This window comes from Ornithodoros turicata, unplaced genomic scaffold (genome assembly GCF_037126465.1).
Source record: "Ornithodoros turicata isolate Travis unplaced genomic scaffold, ASM3712646v1 Chromosome132, whole genome shotgun sequence".
Lineage (NCBI taxonomy): Eukaryota > Metazoa > Arthropoda > Arachnida > Ixodida > Argasidae > Ornithodoros > Ornithodoros turicata.
Window position 1 is genome coordinate 321,009 of NW_026999309.1, and position 19,330 is coordinate 340,338.

The window sequence follows — 19,330 nt, forward strand, 5'->3', positions numbered from 1 at the left end:
GCATATGCAAGTGCTTTTTGGTTACACTTCATGCCTATGCAAGTACATTCATTAGTTCGCCTTTTTATTTGCTGTCAAAGGGCATGTGCAAGTGCTTTTTGGTTACACTTCATGCCTATGCAAGTACATTCATTAGTTCGCCTTTTTATTTGAGGTTTTCGGGAAAGGGAAAACGTGAGATAGCAGACACTGAGTCTGAAATTGTCAAAGCCATCCTCGTTTTAAATAACTCTGAAACTAGCGCGTGCTTATATATCACAAAATTTTGCTAGGCAAGTGATCCGAAACCGAAACCAAGTGCATTAAAAAGACTTCGCGAGAATTCGAAAAAAAAAAAAAAAAAAATGTGAGCATCATACCGACCACGGTCCGTTCCCTTGATACCGAATACTACATTCTCAATTCATTTTAGGCTTCCAATTAAGTCGTAAATGATGACAATACCAAACCGAAACCAAAATGCAAAGCGCACAGCGGTCCGCCCTGGCCCAGATCAACGGATGACAGCCAGGTGTTATATCTCATTAACAGCACCCACATAAATATAACAGACGACGTCAACCATTGTCATATATATCACGCTTTTTCTGTTGAGCACATAAAGATATTAAGAGAACTTCAGCTATATATACGTGCCATGCAGAGCAATGTATCGTTATTCTTGCATAATGTAAAACCCTGAGACTAGGGAACACGAAAGGACAGACACACCTAGTCTCGGGGTTATGCATCATCTTCACCAGCTCGCTCGCTTCTTAGCCATTTTTTCATCGTTATTCTTCTTTACAGTTAGCGACACGCAAGGATATCGGCATCATTTTTTCCTCCTCCTCCTTTCATCAATGGCGGTAATTAAACTCGTGAGCATTCTCGGTACAAAGTTTGAAGGTTCAGTACGGTTTCAGTAATGGCAAAATAGCTTCGAGTGTTACTTTTCACTTCGAGGTATCTGAAATGAAGTGCTTCGTCAACGGAGGAGCTAGTGGGATCTTTTTTGTTTTGAGAACGCCTTTTGTTCCGTGCTACTTTAGTGCACAAGCATTGTCCAGGACAACAAAACAATTTTGAGAAAAAATCCAGGAAGAGGAGAGGAGCAAGACACAGGCCGCATGCGCAGGTGAGAACAACAGGGCTTCATATACGGGAAACAGTAAGTTCTATCTCGCGTAATTCATCTTGGATGAGTAATTAAATGTTGTAGGAAGTGTCGGAGGGCACACCTGATTCTTCATACGTGGGAGACTGCACTCCGCTTTCAACATCACGGTATCCCCCGGACGGGTCCTGACATCTATGTACTTGCTTTTGCCAAATCGTGGCTTAACTTCATACACAATGATGACAGGCACCTACCTCAAACATAAGTACAAGTCACATCGGCAGCGCATTCTTTTTTGGCGTAACCTTTTGTTGGCAATGAAAAAATGGCTAGGAAGCAAGCGAGCTGGTGAAGATGATGCATAATGTAAAAAACCCCGAGACTAGGGAACACGAAGGGACAGACACAAACACGAAGTTTGAGCTGTGTTTGAGACTTAGTGTTTGTGTCTGTCCCTTCGTGTTCCCTAGTCTCGGGGTTTTTTACATTATGCTTTTGTTGGCGTTGGCAAGTGGACTTCCTTCATGCAGTGCCGTTAGTTTAAGTTTAGTTAGTTTAGGTCGTCAGTTAGTTTAGGTTTCGTTAGTGCAAGTTAGCTTAGTTTGCAACATGAGACAATAATTGATGTTCCGAGGCTGGAACACATATAGAAAGGACAAGCACACACGAAGCCTAAAGTGCCTAAGAAATTAATGATGACAGATGGATAAGTCACTGAAAAGGTTAGTCTGCTGTAGGACTCGAACCCATGGCACATCCAGAAGATGTGGGTTTGAGTCCTACAGCTGGCTAACCTTTCTAAGTGACTTTCATCATTACTTCGCAAGTTAGGTAGCAAGTTAGTACATCTCTAGGTTGTAGGTTTTGTTGGTTTAGGTAAATGAGCCTAGTTCCTCATATCATGGACCCCTAGCCACGAGTGTTAATGCGGACCTCTAGCCACGAGTGTTGCAACACATGAGGAGGGTCGGAGGAACATCAATTTCCTGAAAAGAACTCTAAGAACTGTCCAGGTGTGCCAGGGTAGATGATATCCTCCTCAGCAACGTCACTTTCGCGGAGCTCATCCGAAGTCTTTTGTGGGCATTCGCCGGGCACAGTCGCAGTGTTCTTGCATTCCTAAGAGTCGCATAATCCGCAGTACCTCCCCAAACGCACGTCTGGTCTCATCGTCATGAAACTGCTGAAAACAACGTGTTATGAATGCAACGCCAGTCAACATGCTCATGAACCCAGGATGGGTCAGGGACCAAGCAATTTTGTGTGTGGGGGGGGAGTCTAGCTCATTGAGGGATGCGGAGAGTACGGTTCGGGAAGGTTCCTCTGAAAGTTACCACGGTACAGATGTACCGAGTTAAGTTACAAGTTACCAAAAAAAAAAAAAAGAAATCAGTTGAGTATCATCAAGACTGAGTATCATATTTCTACGGAAGGAGAAACGTCTAAGCAAGATTTCGCCAAGAACTTCTCACTTACACCTCTTCCGTCTCAACTGGGAACCCACCCGGACGTAGTCGACCCTCTGAGAAACAGTGTCGGAGCTTCCATCAGCACCTTAATGGCAGTGATGACCAGTAGTTAACAACATGTAGTAAACTACCTGATTGTAGTTAAAAAGTAGTTAACTACTTGCAGAAATGTAGTGGCAACTACTAAAACTACTATTTTGAGTACTTAACTACAGTAGTTAGGTTACTGAAAGTGCCAACTACTTCCGATTTTGCCGCAAGCTTTACAACACGATTGTGCTTCCGACTTTTACCTCGAGCTACTTGTTTAATGAGAATGGAGGTGCAGAGCAATTGTGTCGTGCATGTGTACTAAATCATCGTTTTTAATGCTTGTCCAGTGAAGCCTCATTTGCTGCGAAATAAATCTGCAACTTAGTTTATAATGCAGGCACAGAAAGAATCCCGCCGCAACCTTTGTATTTGACGATCGCAGCAATGGCCTGAGCCAAAGTTTATCATTGCTCGTGATTCATATTTAGGTGTCCAAGAACACTACGAGGGATTGCTGTTCGTGGACAACGTTAAGTAGTTATAGTTGTAGTTAAGCTATGTTGCAGTAGTTAAAAAAGCAGTTTCAACTACTCCCCTGAAAAGTAGTTGGACTACTAGTTATTACTGCATAATTGCAAAGTAGTTATAGTTAAACTACTGTAGAAGTATTTAGTGGCCATCACTGGTTAATGGTTTTCATGTTCCGTGAGTGTATGAAAACCGTTGCTATATTTGTTTCAATCCCGGACTCAATTTTCTCTTTCCTGTTTCTTATACGGGATAAGGACAGCAATAAGGAGGAAGCAAGAGGTACTTGTGTCTACGAGTCATCGCGTGCCAGCCCCTTTGGAATCACGACTCTGAGAAATGCAGCTCTCCCAGGAGTTCCGTGGTCAGCTCGTGAGGGTGAAATCAGAACCACCTGATGTTGCATGCCTGCCAGAACAGGGCCAGGTACATCAACAGCACTGCGGTGAGTATCCATCAGGAGGTGATGCTTATGGTAAAATCCTGGTAAATTATACAGTCAAGTGGGGAATGCTTTATAGATAAAGTATGACTTTTTTTGGGGGGTTTAATGCCCGAAACGAATTCGGGAGGGAATAAAAATTGTCCGCTGTCACGGTTCCCACTGGCCCTTGACACACTCAAATGCCCTAGAATATGAAAATGAAATTGTGAAGGTTTAGAAAACCCCAGATTTTTCCAGAGTCCTTGAAAATTCTCGATAATGGATCTTTTAGTCTCTGGATGGGAGTCAAATTCCACTTATCCCGAGATATTAGCGGTTTTGAACAATAGTTTCAAAACCACTGGGGTTAGCACCCCTTGTAATAGGAAGCTAACTTAACAATTCGAACCAAATTAATTCGCACAACGCTACCACTTAGAAGAAAACCATACTAAAAACAGAGCTGTCTGTGGCAGCAACAAATGAAGGTACCAGAAGGTACCCCAGAAGGTACACTTTGGCAACATCCAATGAGACAGCAGGAGAAGAGCACGCATCCCAATCGTGACTTTTGTGCATTTGGAATGTGTCTGATCGTAGTGTTCTGAATGCGCACGACATGATGCTGCTTTTTTCAATAGCGATTCACTCAATTGTAGCCCACTACAGTTCTCACTAATTTTCTATTGACAACAATCATCATCGTGTCCTTCGGACAACGACGCCAGTCCACTTCGCAATGCGCATTTATTTTCACCAACCTGACACGTGATTGTAATTTGGGGCAGGGAGAAATCTGGTTTAACGGGAACCAGCCATAAGGTGATTCTCGAGGGGATAATCGGGAATAACTCGAAAAAGTAAGACCCTGTGTATACAGGGTGTCCCAGAAAACGTGTAATTGAATTATAGTAAAAGAACTGCACCAACCAGAATCAAGCAGTCAACGGCGTTTGTTCTTACTAGGCTTTTTGCCGCCTCCTGATGTGAATGTCGTGTAACGTAAGTTTAATGATGTAAAGTTTTGTGAACTGAAGTCTGGAATTTGCCAAGTACAGTCACTCTTTTACCCCACCATTGTGAAGAGCGTGCCTTATTATAAATATTATACTTTACTTATATACTTTACTTTATTATAATATAATAATAGTATATTACTATATGAATATGTAATTAATATATATAGTATATATATATATAGAATAGTATATTATTATAGTAATATATATTACTATAATAATAGTAATAGTAGTATAATAGTATAATTATATATGCACTATAATAATAGTAATATTACAATAAATATTTATTTATAAATAAATATGTCGTTGACCGCATGGTTCTAGGTGGTGTAGTTTTTTTCATTATAATTCAATGACGTTTTCAGGGGCACCCTGTGGAATGCTCTTGGGGAACATGACACGGTAATATTTTATAGACGTACTATTCAAACAATGGACTACTCAAGCAAACATTACCGAGGACGTTCGGGATAGAAACAAAGGATTCCTAGTTTCATAGTTCGTCGACTGACGCTTTTGTATGCATTATGTAAGATAACTGACAATTAGAGCAGTGTGCATTGAAAGCTATTCTGTTGCATCAAGTGGCGACTCCAGTGTCAAAAGAGTCGTGACTCCACCAACTAAATGGGCAAGCACACTTCCAGTGCTCGTAACTAGAGTCAAGATTTCCGACACCATCTAAAAAAGTGGTGTCACGGTCCCAAGGAGACGGGGAGAGAAGCGAAGTGTCATCCCACCAGGTGGCAGAGTAGACGTGATTTGCGGCATGGATGCTCGTTGGGCCTGCGCGTATTTACAACGATGAACAATGCTCAGAAGACTCATTCGAGAATCACTCGATCGATTCACTGAAGGATAAAAGCTCAATAGCTTGTAAATGCATGTTAAAGCTGTTCAGTTGTGTTCGTATTGTCGTTGTGTTCGTCCGTGTCCTTTGGGTTGCGTACAAGTACGAGTGAATCGATCCACTTCGTGAAACTTACCATCTCTGGTCGCCTGCGTGAACGCTGGTGTGAGCGACATTGCAGAACGAGATGACTTGTCCTTTACCAAATTCAATTTATTTGACTGCGGTGTCCATCAAAACCGCGAGGACACTTCCTTCTCTAGGCGCACCTTTCGTGCACGCTTCTTTACGAAAATCAAGCAAACAGGGCTAAAGCACAATTTTTACTAATTCTTTTAGACTATTTCTGTCAAGATACTGCGCATAGTTTTTTGCTGGTTCTGTGGTTATCCGTGGAGGACTTAATATTTCTGTAAAAAAAATAAGTGAGGTTTGCTCTGCAGTTTTCAAAATTCAATCGAAAAAAAAACAAAAAAAAACTCGCAGTTCAAAATAGTCCAAAGCCTTCCTCGATGGCACAAAAAGTTTCCAAAGAGGTAATTTCCAAAAGTCCCACAATCCTCCGGCAAGGACGTTGCCAGTTAGAACTTTTTTTTTTTTTTCACTTTACGTGAAACACCCTGTATAATGTCCTTCTATTGTGCTCCACTACGTGCATTTTTGTGCGTGAGTGCGGACTCTCCAACGGTACATTGTAGACGTCTTTCACGAGAACACCATCGGGCGTTCAGAACAGCCATGACTGGTGCACTAATATTATATACGTGCCACATCTATACGCTGTACGGTCGTAGTAGTTCCCAAACTGGATGATGGCACACTGCTCCACGTACAGCCCATGACTTACTGCTTTAGTGTTCCGAATCTCGAGGTGCTTACCGTAACCGTGATGCAGCAGGCTGCATACAGGCAACACCGCAGAGTGTGCTACGAGCCCTGGGAAAAGTGCCCACCCCTCCCGTTAGGGGATTTCGCTTGTGGTGCCCCCATAGGCGCTGCACGAGGCGTATGGCCTTTCCAAGTCCCAAACCCTTTCACCCCCAACATCCCTTTCCATGCTTCAACTCGTGCAGCATTGGCTGAGGCAGCGCCCCGACTTTTCGTTACTGGCGATAGGGCACACAGGGTGCTGCTATCAGACAAAAATAGCAGGGCGTGACCACTGGATATATGGTCTCGCAGCAGGCTTACGTCATCGCCATGCAATTCTGTCAGCCAAGTGTGAACGGCAAGGAGAACACACCCTGCAGGACCATGTGGGTGCATGATTTCAGTTTGGACAACAACGACGTCATATACAGTCAAACTCCTTTATAGCGAACACCTTTTTAACGAAAATACCACTACAGCAAATTTTTTTGCAGTCCCGCTGGAGCCCTATTGGTCCAATAATGGACATCCTTTTTAACGAAAATACCTTTACTGCAAATTTTTTTTGCTGTCCCCTGAGTTTCGTTGTAAAGGAGTTTGACTGTATCTGCCATCGAAATCACTTGAAATATGGCATAAGGCAGATTCTCAGCAATGGAGGAAGAGATTGTGCGACACACTCAGCATCTATGGATCGTTCGGTACTCAGCAGCTCGTAAAATGTCACTGACGGAGGTGTGTTCTGACGAAGAAGAACAAAGAGGAAAACGTGCTCCGGTAACCATGCTGACAGTCAACGGCTATGCAGTAGAGCCTCGTTAATTCGAACTTCAGGGGACAGTTTGTTTGAATTATCAGAACCTGTGTTCCAAAGCAAGATTCTGGCTCGTAGTATAAGCAGGCCTTATACAAAACATGTTTTGGCACATACTAGCACAGGGCAGTGTTTTACGTTGCTCAGATCGACTGCAGCCTCCTCACCGCTGACAGCTTTGAAGACCAGGCCGTGTCTCTCTCTAAATCGTGAGCTCCAACCGTTGCTAAATTTGAAATCCGCAAGTCCGAGACGCTCCGCCAGTTCATTGGCTTCTGCCTGCAGGATAGGGCCGCTTGCCGGTAGATTCGAACTCTCTCTCCCCCTCTCGCACGGAATGGACTCACCCACGCAGCCTCGTTACCGGGGGTGCTGAGCGGAAGGGTTCGGCCCAGCGTTCGGTGTCGCGGTGACAGCTGCGGCGGAGCGCGAGCACCGAAGGGGGCCGAGCGCGAGCATCTCAAACGTCGGCGGGGTGAGAGGGGGAGTGAAAAATTCGAATTAACCGGAGTCAAGGTTCGAATGAAGCAGGCTTCAAGTGCATTAAAAACATAGCGGGCCAAACAAAACTTCGAAGTTTGTTTGAATTAACCGTGAATTTGAATTATCCGAGTTCGAATTGACGAGGTTCAACTGTATTACATTTCTCGTAGGATTCTGTGTCAACGGTTAGATGCAGTGTTGTCCCCAGGTCAAATTAAAACATATTTCATGGCGAAGTACACAAGCTTGTTTGCAAATTTTACAGTTTGCTCGCAAAAGCCCGTCCATGAATTTGCATCATGTTGTGTGTATGATGTCACGGTCAGTTCGCCTCGGAGGCGGGCCAGAGCAGCTGCCATTCGCGCCTGTGGTTAATATAGAACGTCTTGGCTATTTGAACCATTTTGAATTTCATATTTCACAGAGTGAATGCTTTTAGTACAGGGGAACAAATTAAAATTACCGTAGTCTTGTCAAATATCCTTTCATGGTCCCTTTAAACTAAGTTCAGAAAAAGTGTGGAGGTGGTCGTCACATGACTTGGCGCCTTGTGGCTTACTTCTCTCCCTTTTTGTGTTACGTCAGGAGCTGCGGCTGACATGCATCACATCAAAGAAAAACCTCGAGCGGAATCTTCGGAGGAACATCCGGTTGCCGAAGTCAAAACGGAGCCTTACAGTGCTGCAATCTCGACAGAACGGGACCACATGGGACACAGATGTGATTCAACATCAAAAGGTAAATACAAAATGGTCAAGGACATTTACCTAGTCAACACCAAGCTTAATAGCGTGACAAAAAGAGGGATACAACAGAAATGCATTTTAGTTTTCTGACAGACACGCATGGATTTTCTTGCACACGCCCTGTTCTGTGAAAGATTCTCAAAGTAGGCAAAGTAGACGCGGAGATTCTTGATCCAATTTCACATCACTGTTGAACCGCAATAATAAGGAAATAGAAAGTGACCATGTTCCAATTTTTGTGCTCATGGGGCTCAACTGAAATAGATGTCTTCCGTATGTTTCGCCTCTTTTTCTTAGTTGCACAACTGCTAGGAATCCCTGTTATTAATTACGTATTCTGCGTGAAAATCCGAGCTTCGAAAACTGCTGTCGATTCTAAAGCCATTCCAGAGCTGCTCAGCGGTTTTAGTTCCTCTTCCAGATTTTGTGATGCCTTTGAAGAATCCATATTCAAAAAGGGATTTCATTTGGCGTGCTGAAAATAAATCCTGATTTAAAGTGATTTGATTTACTCGAATAAATTTAAATCCGGACTGGATTAGATTTCGCGCCTTCTGCAAACCGCGGATTCGATTTAAATCCGATTTCTTTCCTCATCAAATCCTCCACACTGTACGGATGTGGCTGTTACGTGACTCGAAGCCTTGCAATGTTTCTTACTTCTTTTCTTTTTCTTTTTTCTTTTCTTTTTTTACTTCAGGCATGGCAGCTGGGATGTGTCACATTAAGGAAGAACAACGAGAGGAATCTTCAAATGAAGACCCAGTCATAGAAGTCAAGACAGAGCCTTACAATATTTCAATCTCAGCTGGACAGGACCAAGTAGGACACAACTGCGATTCAGCATTAGAAGGTAAATACAAAATTATCCAGGAGATTTAGTCAACACCAAGCTCGATAGCACGATATTGACAAAGAAAGTAGGGACGTGCCAACAGAATCCACGAATCCTAGGCACGGATTCGAGATTCGAGAATACGAACCCTAGTGCCCAAGAACGGCGAATCGAATCTTTCGAATGCACCAACCACGTTTGTTCCTTTCTTTTTCAAGTTGGCTCCTTTTTTTCTCTCTCTGGTTGTTGTTTCTTTATTTTTTATTCTTGTTCTCGTCATATGAATTCCATACAGTGAAACGCACGTATAACGATATTGACGGTAATCGCGAATTCCATCGTTACACGGGGTACGTTGTTTTAACCAGGGCTGACCTAAATAGCGCGTCCCCGAAAAGTCGCGCGCCACCCGAAAAGCAAAAGAAACAGATGCTAAAAAAATGGGAAGCTGTGTGACATCGCACTGGCTTTGGAAAACAGCGACCAGAACTTGTGGAGGGAACCAGGAACCATATCAGGACAACCTCTGGTAATACTACGCCAGCATTCCGCAAGTCGGCTTCACCTAATGCCTCCGTGCTTTAGGAGAAGCTCGCTTTAGAACACTATCGCGCGACTCGCGGGTGGAAAGCACGTGCTAGGCGTTTTGAATCAACTAGCAAATTTGAGCAGCATAGGCCAAATACGGAGACACGAGAGCGTTACCACCTACCTCTTTCACTGACAGTATTGGAAAATGAACAGTCCCTGTATATTTTCCTGCTTCAGTTTTTATTTTGGTTTAATTCTTTTGATGTGAATTTCGGATGATACAATTTTTTTGCGCTACCCCGTGAGATTCGTATCATCGAGATTCTACTGTATCTTATCGCGGCAAAAATCGCGCACGGGACAGCGTCCAACATCGTTATACGAGTACTCGTAACTGCGGTCTCCATCGCTGTACGCTGGTCGTTTCCCCAAAGAACCAATGTATATTTTGACGGTAAAATCATGAATAGAGCCTGAAGTTTTCGGGAAATATTTTTTCCTACATTCGGGGGATAAAAATCGGGGAAATAAACATGTGCACTAAATTCATGCAAATTCGGGTGAGAAAACTTCCAGTACGCTAAATTCGCGGAAAAATCGGGCTCAATTATTCAAACTAATTGTAGCGGTTTGGTACAAACGGTGATGTAACTGCATTTTTCTGCCAAACAAGTAAGTTAGTGCATTCCTATAGACATCCTAGTGAGGGCAATTTGACGGGTAAAAATCGGGTTTCACCCTAAAGAGGCAACCTTCAATTCGGGGTGCAAATTCGGGGAAGAATCGGGTAAAACCCTAAAACTTCAGGCTCTAATCATGAACCATCGTTTTACGAGGGGTATCGTTATTCGCGTTATCGCTATCTGCGGGTTTTACTGTATTTAATGAACTTATCATATTCAATTTATGTCTTCATATCGGCTGGATGCTCCAAGTATTTAAAACATGAAGCCCTGGTTTCCCCCGAACACCTTGCAACCCGCTCTCGTCGTTTTACGGGTCTTCTACTTCGCACTTCCCTTGACGCTGTTTCACTTTTTGAAGGCATGTCAGTTTCCAGGTGCCAAAGCTCTCACTTCTCCTCCTTCATGCAACAATCGCTGGGTGCCGCGTCTCTCAGTTAGCACTGAAACTGACGTTGCAAGATAGGCGCTCCTGTAGCGCAATTATCCCGGAATCACCCCATCTGCATCGCAGATGGGAATAGAATGGTGGGGTGGGTTTAGGGATGGAATAGGAGTGACACCTGGTAGTAATAATTCGTGGCTTTCGTCGCGAGACAACCGTGATCGTGAGCGACAGCACAGTGGTCGGTCTGTGGATTGTCCTTGTGGAATGTCCTGTGGATTGTCCTTTCCCACCCGAGGGTTCCTTAACGTGCTCCGAAAGACACGTGGTGGTTATCGGAGGAATGGAATGGAATCAACGCGTACCAGAAGGGTCGTGCAATTACTGTTTCCATGAAACTGTTGCCATGTTCCATTACTGTTGCCATGAAAAGGGCAGATGTTTTTTGAAGAAAGCAACATGCTCCTGTGTGGGACTCGATTAGTCTTATTCTGTTTGTCGTACCTGGTCCTCTTCAGGGCTACACGATCCAAATCACACACGTGTATTTGCTTTCAAGACCTGGCTCTGACGACCTTTGCAGCCTCATCGTCTTTAAGGTAGCGTACTCTCAATATCAGTCGGTAGTGGTTACCTCGATGAAAATTGGGGAAAAGGAGTACGACTGCAACCGGGGTGCAATATAATGTTTTTTTTTCTTCTTTTCTGCACTCGTAAAAGTGTAATTTGACTGCTACATAACCCAGAAAAGTTGTAGGTAATACGATAGTCGCAGCTCTCAATTGTGTAAGCTCTCGGCTCTTTTCCGGGTTGTCGCCCAGTACCGTAAGAGCCACGCGGGCCTTGCAGTACTTGCGAAGAGTGTGTGTGTGGGGGGGGGGTGGGGGGGGACGTCGCCCCTCAAGTTTTTGGTTAACAGTTTTATAGGAAGAAAACGTTAATAGAGATTAAGCCTGAAAGAGAGTTAGGCCTCATCCGCAGGTCTCAAGAATGCCATTTCTTCCACCACAAAAAAAGAAAACACACAGCGGCTAAAATCGGCCAAAGAACATGCACAGTGATCTGGGCATGAACACACACACACAATCGAAAATACATTCTCGGTTTCCCTCTGAATCACGTAATTTTGTTTCAGGTTTCATTTCGTTCCGGTTCGTCCAAAAATGAAGCTTTCTTTTTGTTTTCGGTTCAGGTTTCAGTTTTGCTTAGTTTTTGTAACCCCGCTCTTAGCTCAGTACCTTAGGAAGAAGTCCTTCAGCGGAGTTGCGTCAGCTCAGATAGCAGATCTTGAGTGGCTTCTTCGAGACACTTAAGAAAACCTCGATCGATTACAACCTTATGAGCCCAGCAAGCTGAGATGTTGAATGATCATCTTCCCAGTCGTTCTAAGCCTACCATCACCCGCATGGTCGTGTGCCAGAGTAAGGGCCGTGCACACCTGGGCTGCCAGGCAGCATTTACCCTAAGGTGACTGGTACACTCTAAGAAAAAAAAAAAGGAGTTAAATGGGGAGTAATTGCAGCTTCTAGTCCCCAAGACTGCAATTGTTGCAAGACTGCAAGACTCCCTATGTTGCACACACACCAACACATTAGTAGAGCCTGGAGTTTTCGGGAAATATTTATTTCTAAATTCGGGGGGTAAAAATCGGGTAAATAACCATGTGCACTAAATTCATGCGAATTCGGGTGAAGAAAACTTCCAGTGCACTAATTTTGGGCAGAAATCGGGCTGTACTACAAACGAACTGTACTGGTTTGGTACAAACGGTGATGTAACTGCATTTGCTGCCAAACAAGTAAGTTATTGCACTCCTACAGACGTCCCAGTGAAGGCAATTTGCCAGGTAAAGATCGGGTTTCACCCTAAAGTGTCAACCTTCAATTCGGGGTGCAAATTCGGGGAAGAATCGGGTAAACTCCTAAAACTTAAAGGCTAAAGGGTAAAGGCTCTACACATTAGCCATGTGCACCTCCATACACATCGATAGACAGCCTGAAACAGCACATGTTTGCACAGTGTCACAACGAGTCTGAAAAGTGTCCCATTACTTCTCCACCAGAATGATAAGATGGAAGAGAAGGGTCTTACGTATGACATCTGTCCCCCTGCAGTCTTACCATCTGGGAGTGACGAGAGCCACGTGTCAAAGCGTACTGACAAGAAGCCAAGCAAGTCCGATCTCTGCCAGAGCACGAGTCTGGGGTGTCACAGGCGAACATATATGAAGGAGAAACTGCACAAATGTGACCTCTGCCCGGCAGAGTTCAGCTGGATTGCGCACCTGCGACTTCACAAGCGAGTGCACACTGGCAAGAAGCCATACAAGTGCGACGCCTGCCCATCAGAGTTCAGCCAGAGCTGCCAGCTACAGCGTCACACGAAGACACACACGGGCGAGAAGCCATACAAGTGTGATGTCTGCCCTGCAGAGTTCCGCCAGAGAGGGAGCCTGACGTATCACAAGCGGACACACACGGGCGAGAAGCCATACAAGTGCGATGTCTGTCCTGCAGAGTTCAGCCAGAGAGGGAGCCTACACCAGCACAAGCGGACACACACGGGTGAGAAGCCATACAAGTGCGATGTCTGCTCTGCCGAATTCAACCGTAGCGGGAGCCTGCAACTGCACAAGAGGACACATACGGGCGAGAAGCCATACAAGTGTGATGTCTGCCCTGCGGAGTTCAGTCAGAGAGGGCACTTACAACGGCACAAGCGGACACACACAGGCGAGAAGCCGTACAAGTGCGATGTCTGCCCTGCGGAGTTCAGCAGGGGTGGGAGTCTACAGGTGCACAAGAGGACGCACACGGGTGAGAAGCTGTACAAGTGCGATGTCTGCCCTGCAGAGTTCAGCAGGGGCGGGAGTCTACAGCTGCACAAGAGGACGCACACGGGTGAGAAGCCGTACAAGTGTGACCTCTGTCCTGCAGAGTTCAGGCACAGCCCGAGCCTGTCATATCACAGGCGAACGCACACGGGCAAAAAGCCATACAAGTATGATGTCTGCCCTGCGAAGTTCAACCAGAGCGGGAACCTACAGCAGCACAAGAGCACTCACACTGGCAAGAAGCCATACAGGTGCGATGTCTGCCCTGCAGTGTTCAGCCAGGGCAGGAGCCTACAGCAGCACAAGAGTGTACACACGGGTGAGACGCCATACAAGTGCAATGTCTGCCCTGCGGTCTTCAGCTAGAGAAGGACCCTACAGCTTCACAAGAGGACACCTACGGGCACGAAGCCATACAAGTGCGATGTCTGCCCTGTGGAGTTCTGCCAGAGTGGGAGCTTACAGCAGCACCAGCAGACACACATGGGTGAGAAGCAGCACAAGTGTGATCTCTATCCTGCCGAGTTCAACAAGAGCAGGAAGCTGTGGAATCACAGCCAGAGGTGGAGACTTGAGGGCGTGAAGCCGTACAAGTGCGATATCTGTCCTGCAGACCTCAGCCAGAGCAAGGGTCTGTCGTATCACAAGCGAAACCACGCGTGCAAACAGCCCTACAAGCATGAAACTCTGTCCTGCAGAGTTTATTCACTTGATGAACAGACTCCAGCCAGAGAACAAAACAGCTGCAGGAACTGGCAGACCAGGAACCTGTGGCTTTACACGTATCCACGAGTGACAATGAAACCGTGAAAGTACAGAGGCCATGTACGCGTATGCATGAAAGAGTTTGTTCAATTGAGTGTTAGTTCTGTTCTGTCGCATATGTCCTTGTGTCCAGGAAGAAAAGGTCCCGGAAAACCCCAACTCGAGATCATTGTTTTTATTGATGTCGATCGAGTGAACAACTGAAACAGATACGAGACAATAATTATTTCAAGCAATCATTTTCTAAGCGGCAAACGAGAAATATTTAGAAGTTTTCTACAGAGGAAATCAACGGACACAACTCGTACACCCTGCATACATGGTTCCCAACTTGGAGAATATTTTTATTAATACCAAACGAGTGAACACCTGAAACAAGGTCGAAACAACAATTAATTCGGGCAGTCATTTTCTAAGCAAGCAGCGTGAATACACCACAGAGTCAGTACAGAAACTTGTGTTTTCCTGTTAACAGACAGGAACAACTAGTAGATTCAAACAGTAAAGTGAGAGAGGGAAGACGCTGACCAATAAACTTTCCATACACTCCCGTCAAGGTTATGCCTACAAGGAAGGAGGAGATTCTCGCACGGTCACAGAACAATTGAAAGCACACGTTCTTTCATACAGGTCATATATTTTTTGTAAATCAGTTGCGATAATTCTCCTGGTGTCATGGGCAGGATATTAATAGCATTCTAAACCTGACAGCATAACAGGTTTTTAAACGATAAAATGAGCACAGATATGCTTTAATGAAGTGTAGGACCACACTAGAAAATCGAACGAACAAGGAATAATCATTGAAGACATGGAAGGATTTTGCACTTCATACCACAAGTCGTGGGAGGATGTGATAAAAAAACTGCTTCGAAAAAGAAGACCCTTGAAATGATTCCACTATCACTGCATTTCGATACGTCATAGACATGGTAGTGTTCAGAGATATGGTAGATATTAGAGAATTGAACATACAAGAACTTGTATGCCGAATCTGCAATAGTTAAAAAAATATCTTCAGTTGAAGATTGGAAGGGCTACTAGGATTGATGGTGGGGTTGTTGAGGTCGGCTGACGAAGAATTGAAGTACTCGACATCAGATGGAATCATCATAATATATTGATATAATATATTAATATATCATATATATCAACATAATCATTGCAGAGGGCATCGCATTCATCAAGAAAGAAGTAAGATCAAATTATCATATACAAGTGGTCTATATCGCACGACTCATTGTAGATTTGCTGAAATTACATCTAACTATTGACATGGAAAGTACATAAAAAACCGTATCACGTGATATATTTCACTACCAAGGCTATGCGTTTAGTTTCTACCAGCTCTTGCAACAATGTCAAATGAGCAGAAGTTCAATATTGTTGTACAAGGTCTGACGTATCATCACTTATTGAAACTCAACGACCATACCAGCTGCGGTGGACCAGTGGACAATTTTCATCCGATACTCTCTTGTACGCCATTCAAGAGTCTTCCTACAAACAAAGGAAACATCAATAGGAGATTGCGCAACCGTGCACAAGTTCGTGGCAACCAAATGAAAGTTAGTGATTCGATACATATATGGCGACATCGTATCGATTGCATTAATCAACGCTGGATTCAAGCGACCAATAATAAGACACTACTATATGATGCATTCTCAATTCATCAATCAAGACAAAAAGCGAAAACACACAGTGGTCACACCCGTCTGGTATAAAATGAACATCGTGGCAATCTGAGTGCCATTAACGCACATTTACGTATCATTTGCGCATCTTTTGTCTCTGGATCACGTGTGCCTGAAGTGGGCATTCGTGAGTGAGCATGGAATTGCAGGGAAGGGCGTTACGTAGCATTCCGTAAATTAGGCTGCATTTGTGGATGCTGAATGAAAGAATTTCCGCTTGCATAAGCATTGGTCATGTACAGATCTACAGGGTTAGCACGGGCTTGGTGTTATTACGAAAGTCAAAGAGACTGTTGTAGGTGGTGCTTTCTTTCTATACTGACTATAGTTACTCTTCCCATCTGTCACCTAGTTCCCTGACTGTGATACTTCGTTTAAAGTTAAACGTCTCGATTGTTTATTACGTCGTTCGAAGAGAGTCCACTCTCAGGAACTTGCATGAATTGGGCTCGTCACGAAGGACATGCTGTTGTTCCTCTTTCTTTGTCTTTTCTTTGCATTCGTGTGAAATCCACAGTCTCTCGAATTTAGTGAGGATGGGTGTTGCAAGCATCTCAGAATGAAGGATTCCTTCGACATTGAAAAAGACTGTTCACTTTTGGGAGGGAATGTGGGAGGGCAAATCTAGCTGAGAAAGATAATCGTTGTTATTCATATCCTGCTTACAAACCCACAAGTCACTCCTGGGCCAGGGTGTCGAAGCGTAAAAGGTGTTTCGGTTCGAAGGAAATGGTTCAGTTCCTGTTGAGCTTCCGAGTAAAAACAAATAACTGTTCGAAACCGGTTCAACGCTGTTCAGTGTCACCCAGTGCACGGAGAATTGATTGTAGCGGAGAGGGCGAGCGGCTTCGAACTTACGGCCTCAATAGCATACAACGTCAGTCAGATGCGAACAGCCTGAGGGCAAACGCGGCACCATCAAGTTTTTCCAAAAATCGTCAATCAGAGATGCGCCTGTACTGGTATGCCCTCTTAATTTCCGATTTTCCAAAATTTCAGGAGCAAGAGCGAGCACTGGTTTGCTCCACGTAAAGGACCAGCCAAGAGGCATTTGTGATCAAGACTCTTCGGGTCGTACTTCTTCAGAGGCACAGTTCAAGATCAGCACAATGACTGTTGAACCACAGTTCGACAGCGCTCTACTAGTCACTACGAACGGTGAACCCACTGAGCGACTTTCAGACCAGAGCAAGCCATGTGCGCCTGAATACACATCGAAAGACAGTCTGAAACAGCATGTGTTTGCACAGTGTCACAGTGAGTCTGAAATGTGTGCCATTACTTCTCCACCGGATGATCAGATGGGAGATGAGAGTCTTACGTACGACATCTGTTCCCCTGCATTCTCACCATCTGGGAGTGATGAGAGCCACGTGTCAAAGCGTACTAACGAGAAGTCATGTAAGTCCGATCTCAGTCCTGGACAGTCCCACCAGAGGAGGAGCCTGCAGTGCCACAAGCGAGCACAGACGGGAGACGAGCCGGACAAGAGTGATGTCTGCCCCGCGAAGCTCAGCCAGGTTACGCATCGGCTGCTTCACAAACGGACACAGACAAGCGAGAAGCCGTACAGGTGCAATGTGTGCCCTGCGGAGTTCAGTCGGAGAGGGAAGCTGCAGCAGCACAAACGGACACACACGGGCGAGAAGCCATACAAGTGCGATTTCTGCCCGGCAGAGTTTACGCAGAGCACTAACCTACGGCAGCACAAGCGGATACACACTGGCGAGAAGCCATACAAGTGCGACGTCTGCCCTGCTATGTTCAGGCAGAGCGGTAACCTAAGGCAACACAAGCGGACACACACGGGCGAGAAGCCGTACAAGTGCTGTGTTTGCCATGCTAAGTTCGGTCAAATTGGGACGCTACGTCATCACGAACGGACACACACAGGCGAGAAGCCATACGAGTGTGATGTCTGCCCTGCGGAGTTCAACACAAGTGGGAATCTACGGAAGCACAAGCGGACACACACAGGCGAGAAGCCATATAAGTGTAATGCCTGCCCTGCTGAGTTCAGCCAAAACAGGACCCTACAGAATCACAAACGGACGCACACAGGCGAGAAGCCGTACAAGTGTGACGTCTGCTCTGCAGAGTTCAGCCGTAGCAAGGGCCTGATGTCTCACAAGCGAAAACACACAGGCGAGAAGCATCACAAGTAGACACATGCAGAGACATACAGGAACGTTTTCTGTTCTGCAAAGTTGAGGCAGAGTGCAAACGTGCAGCACTACAAGTGGACATGCATGGGTGTGCAGACCTACAAGTGCAGCCTTTGTCTCTGCAGCGTTCAGCCGCAGGATGAACAGACACCAACCAGAGAATAGAGTAGCTGCTAGCAGAGCAGGACTTAATTCAGCCAGAGCAGAAGCCTGTGGCTCCACATGTAGCCATGAGACGCTTGGAATTGAAGCCGTGCAGGTACAGAGGCCACATACTCTTACACATGAAGAAGTCTGTCCAAGTGTAAAATCTGTTATGTCGAATGTCCTCAACTGAGAGACCTGGAGAAGGCATTTGGTAACACACAGACGGGGATGATTCTTCAAACGCTGTATGTATCCCACTGCGTTTTACTACTGCTGGATGTTTTGAGACTGGCATGCATGAGAATGAGTTGAAGTGGAACTGGGTGGAATATCAGGAAACCCAGTGCTGGGGAAGCAAACGCACTTGAAAAAAGACATCCTCACACAGTGAACCTCTGAACTGCACACCAAGGTTTATTTCCATGAGTGGCATGCCCTTACATTGTTCCCCTTTGCTTTTTTTTATTCCTCTCGTAATGAGTGGTTATCTTCTTCGTGGTTGACTAATGAGGCGCCAAAGGAACGTGTACAATAAAGGTAAGATTATGCAAGTGCTCGTACCACCTTACATCTCTCGTCTATATTTTCCTTTGGCCCTTCGTTAGTCAACCGGGGACAGTCACGAATGTCGTTCGTTTGTCTTACACCGAGCTACACGAAGAAACAGAATGTCACTGTGGATAATTAAGACCGAACATATGAAGCATTATACAGGTACATTAGTTATACTTTCATTTCTTTTGCTCGATACTGTCGCACCATTAGATTATTTCACAAAATCGTTCTTTTTGAAGGACACTTAATTGGCTAAGTACCACAAGCAAAGACAACAAAGAAGCCTATCTGCACCGCACTTGGCGAAGTTGCGACTGGGAACGAGGGTAGTTCTCCGAAGAACAGCCGTTTAGCTTTCCTTCCTTCGTGTCAAAAGCTACCAAACTGGTGATAAAA

The 19,330-nt window shown here is 45.0% G+C and overlaps 1 protein-coding gene across 3 annotated transcripts; it reads left to right on the forward strand.

Moving 5' to 3' along the window:
- Window positions 1–823: 823 nt before the first annotated feature.
- LOC135372227 (zinc finger protein 501-like) lies at window positions 824–19,330 on the forward strand. 3 transcript variants are annotated; one of them, XM_064605899.1, is made up of 5 exons: window positions 824–1,117; window positions 3,387–3,574; window positions 8,178–8,330; window positions 9,039–9,191; window positions 17,067–19,330. In XM_064605899.1, the coding sequence occupies exons 2-5, from the start codon at window positions 3,469–3,471 to the stop codon at window positions 18,230–18,232; spliced, it is 1,578 nt and encodes a 525-aa protein (XP_064461969.1). In that variant the 5' UTR covers window positions 824–1,117; window positions 3,387–3,468; the 3' UTR covers window positions 18,233–19,330. The 3 variants fall into 3 exon arrangements, with proteins under 3 accessions (XP_064461969.1, XP_064461970.1, XP_064461972.1); XM_064605900.1 differs by having other exon boundaries at window positions 3,392–3,574; XM_064605902.1 differs by lacking the exon at window positions 17,067–19,330 and adding an exon at window positions 12,887–14,534.

Excerpts from the sequence above, each read along its gene's own strand:
- LOC135372227 (XM_064605899.1), top strand. The coding sequence starts at position 3,469 with ATGCAGCTCTCCCAGGAGTTCCGTGGTCAGCTCGTGAGGGTGAAATCA. Across the intron at positions 8,331-9,038 it reads ATGTGATTCAACATCAAAAG|GCATGGCAGCTGGGATGTGT; the intron begins GTAAATACAAAA and ends TTTTTACTTCAG. Across the intron at positions 9,192-17,066 it reads CTGCGATTCAGCATTAGAAG|GAGCAAGAGCGAGCACTGGT; the intron begins GTAAATACAAAA and ends CCAAAATTTCAG.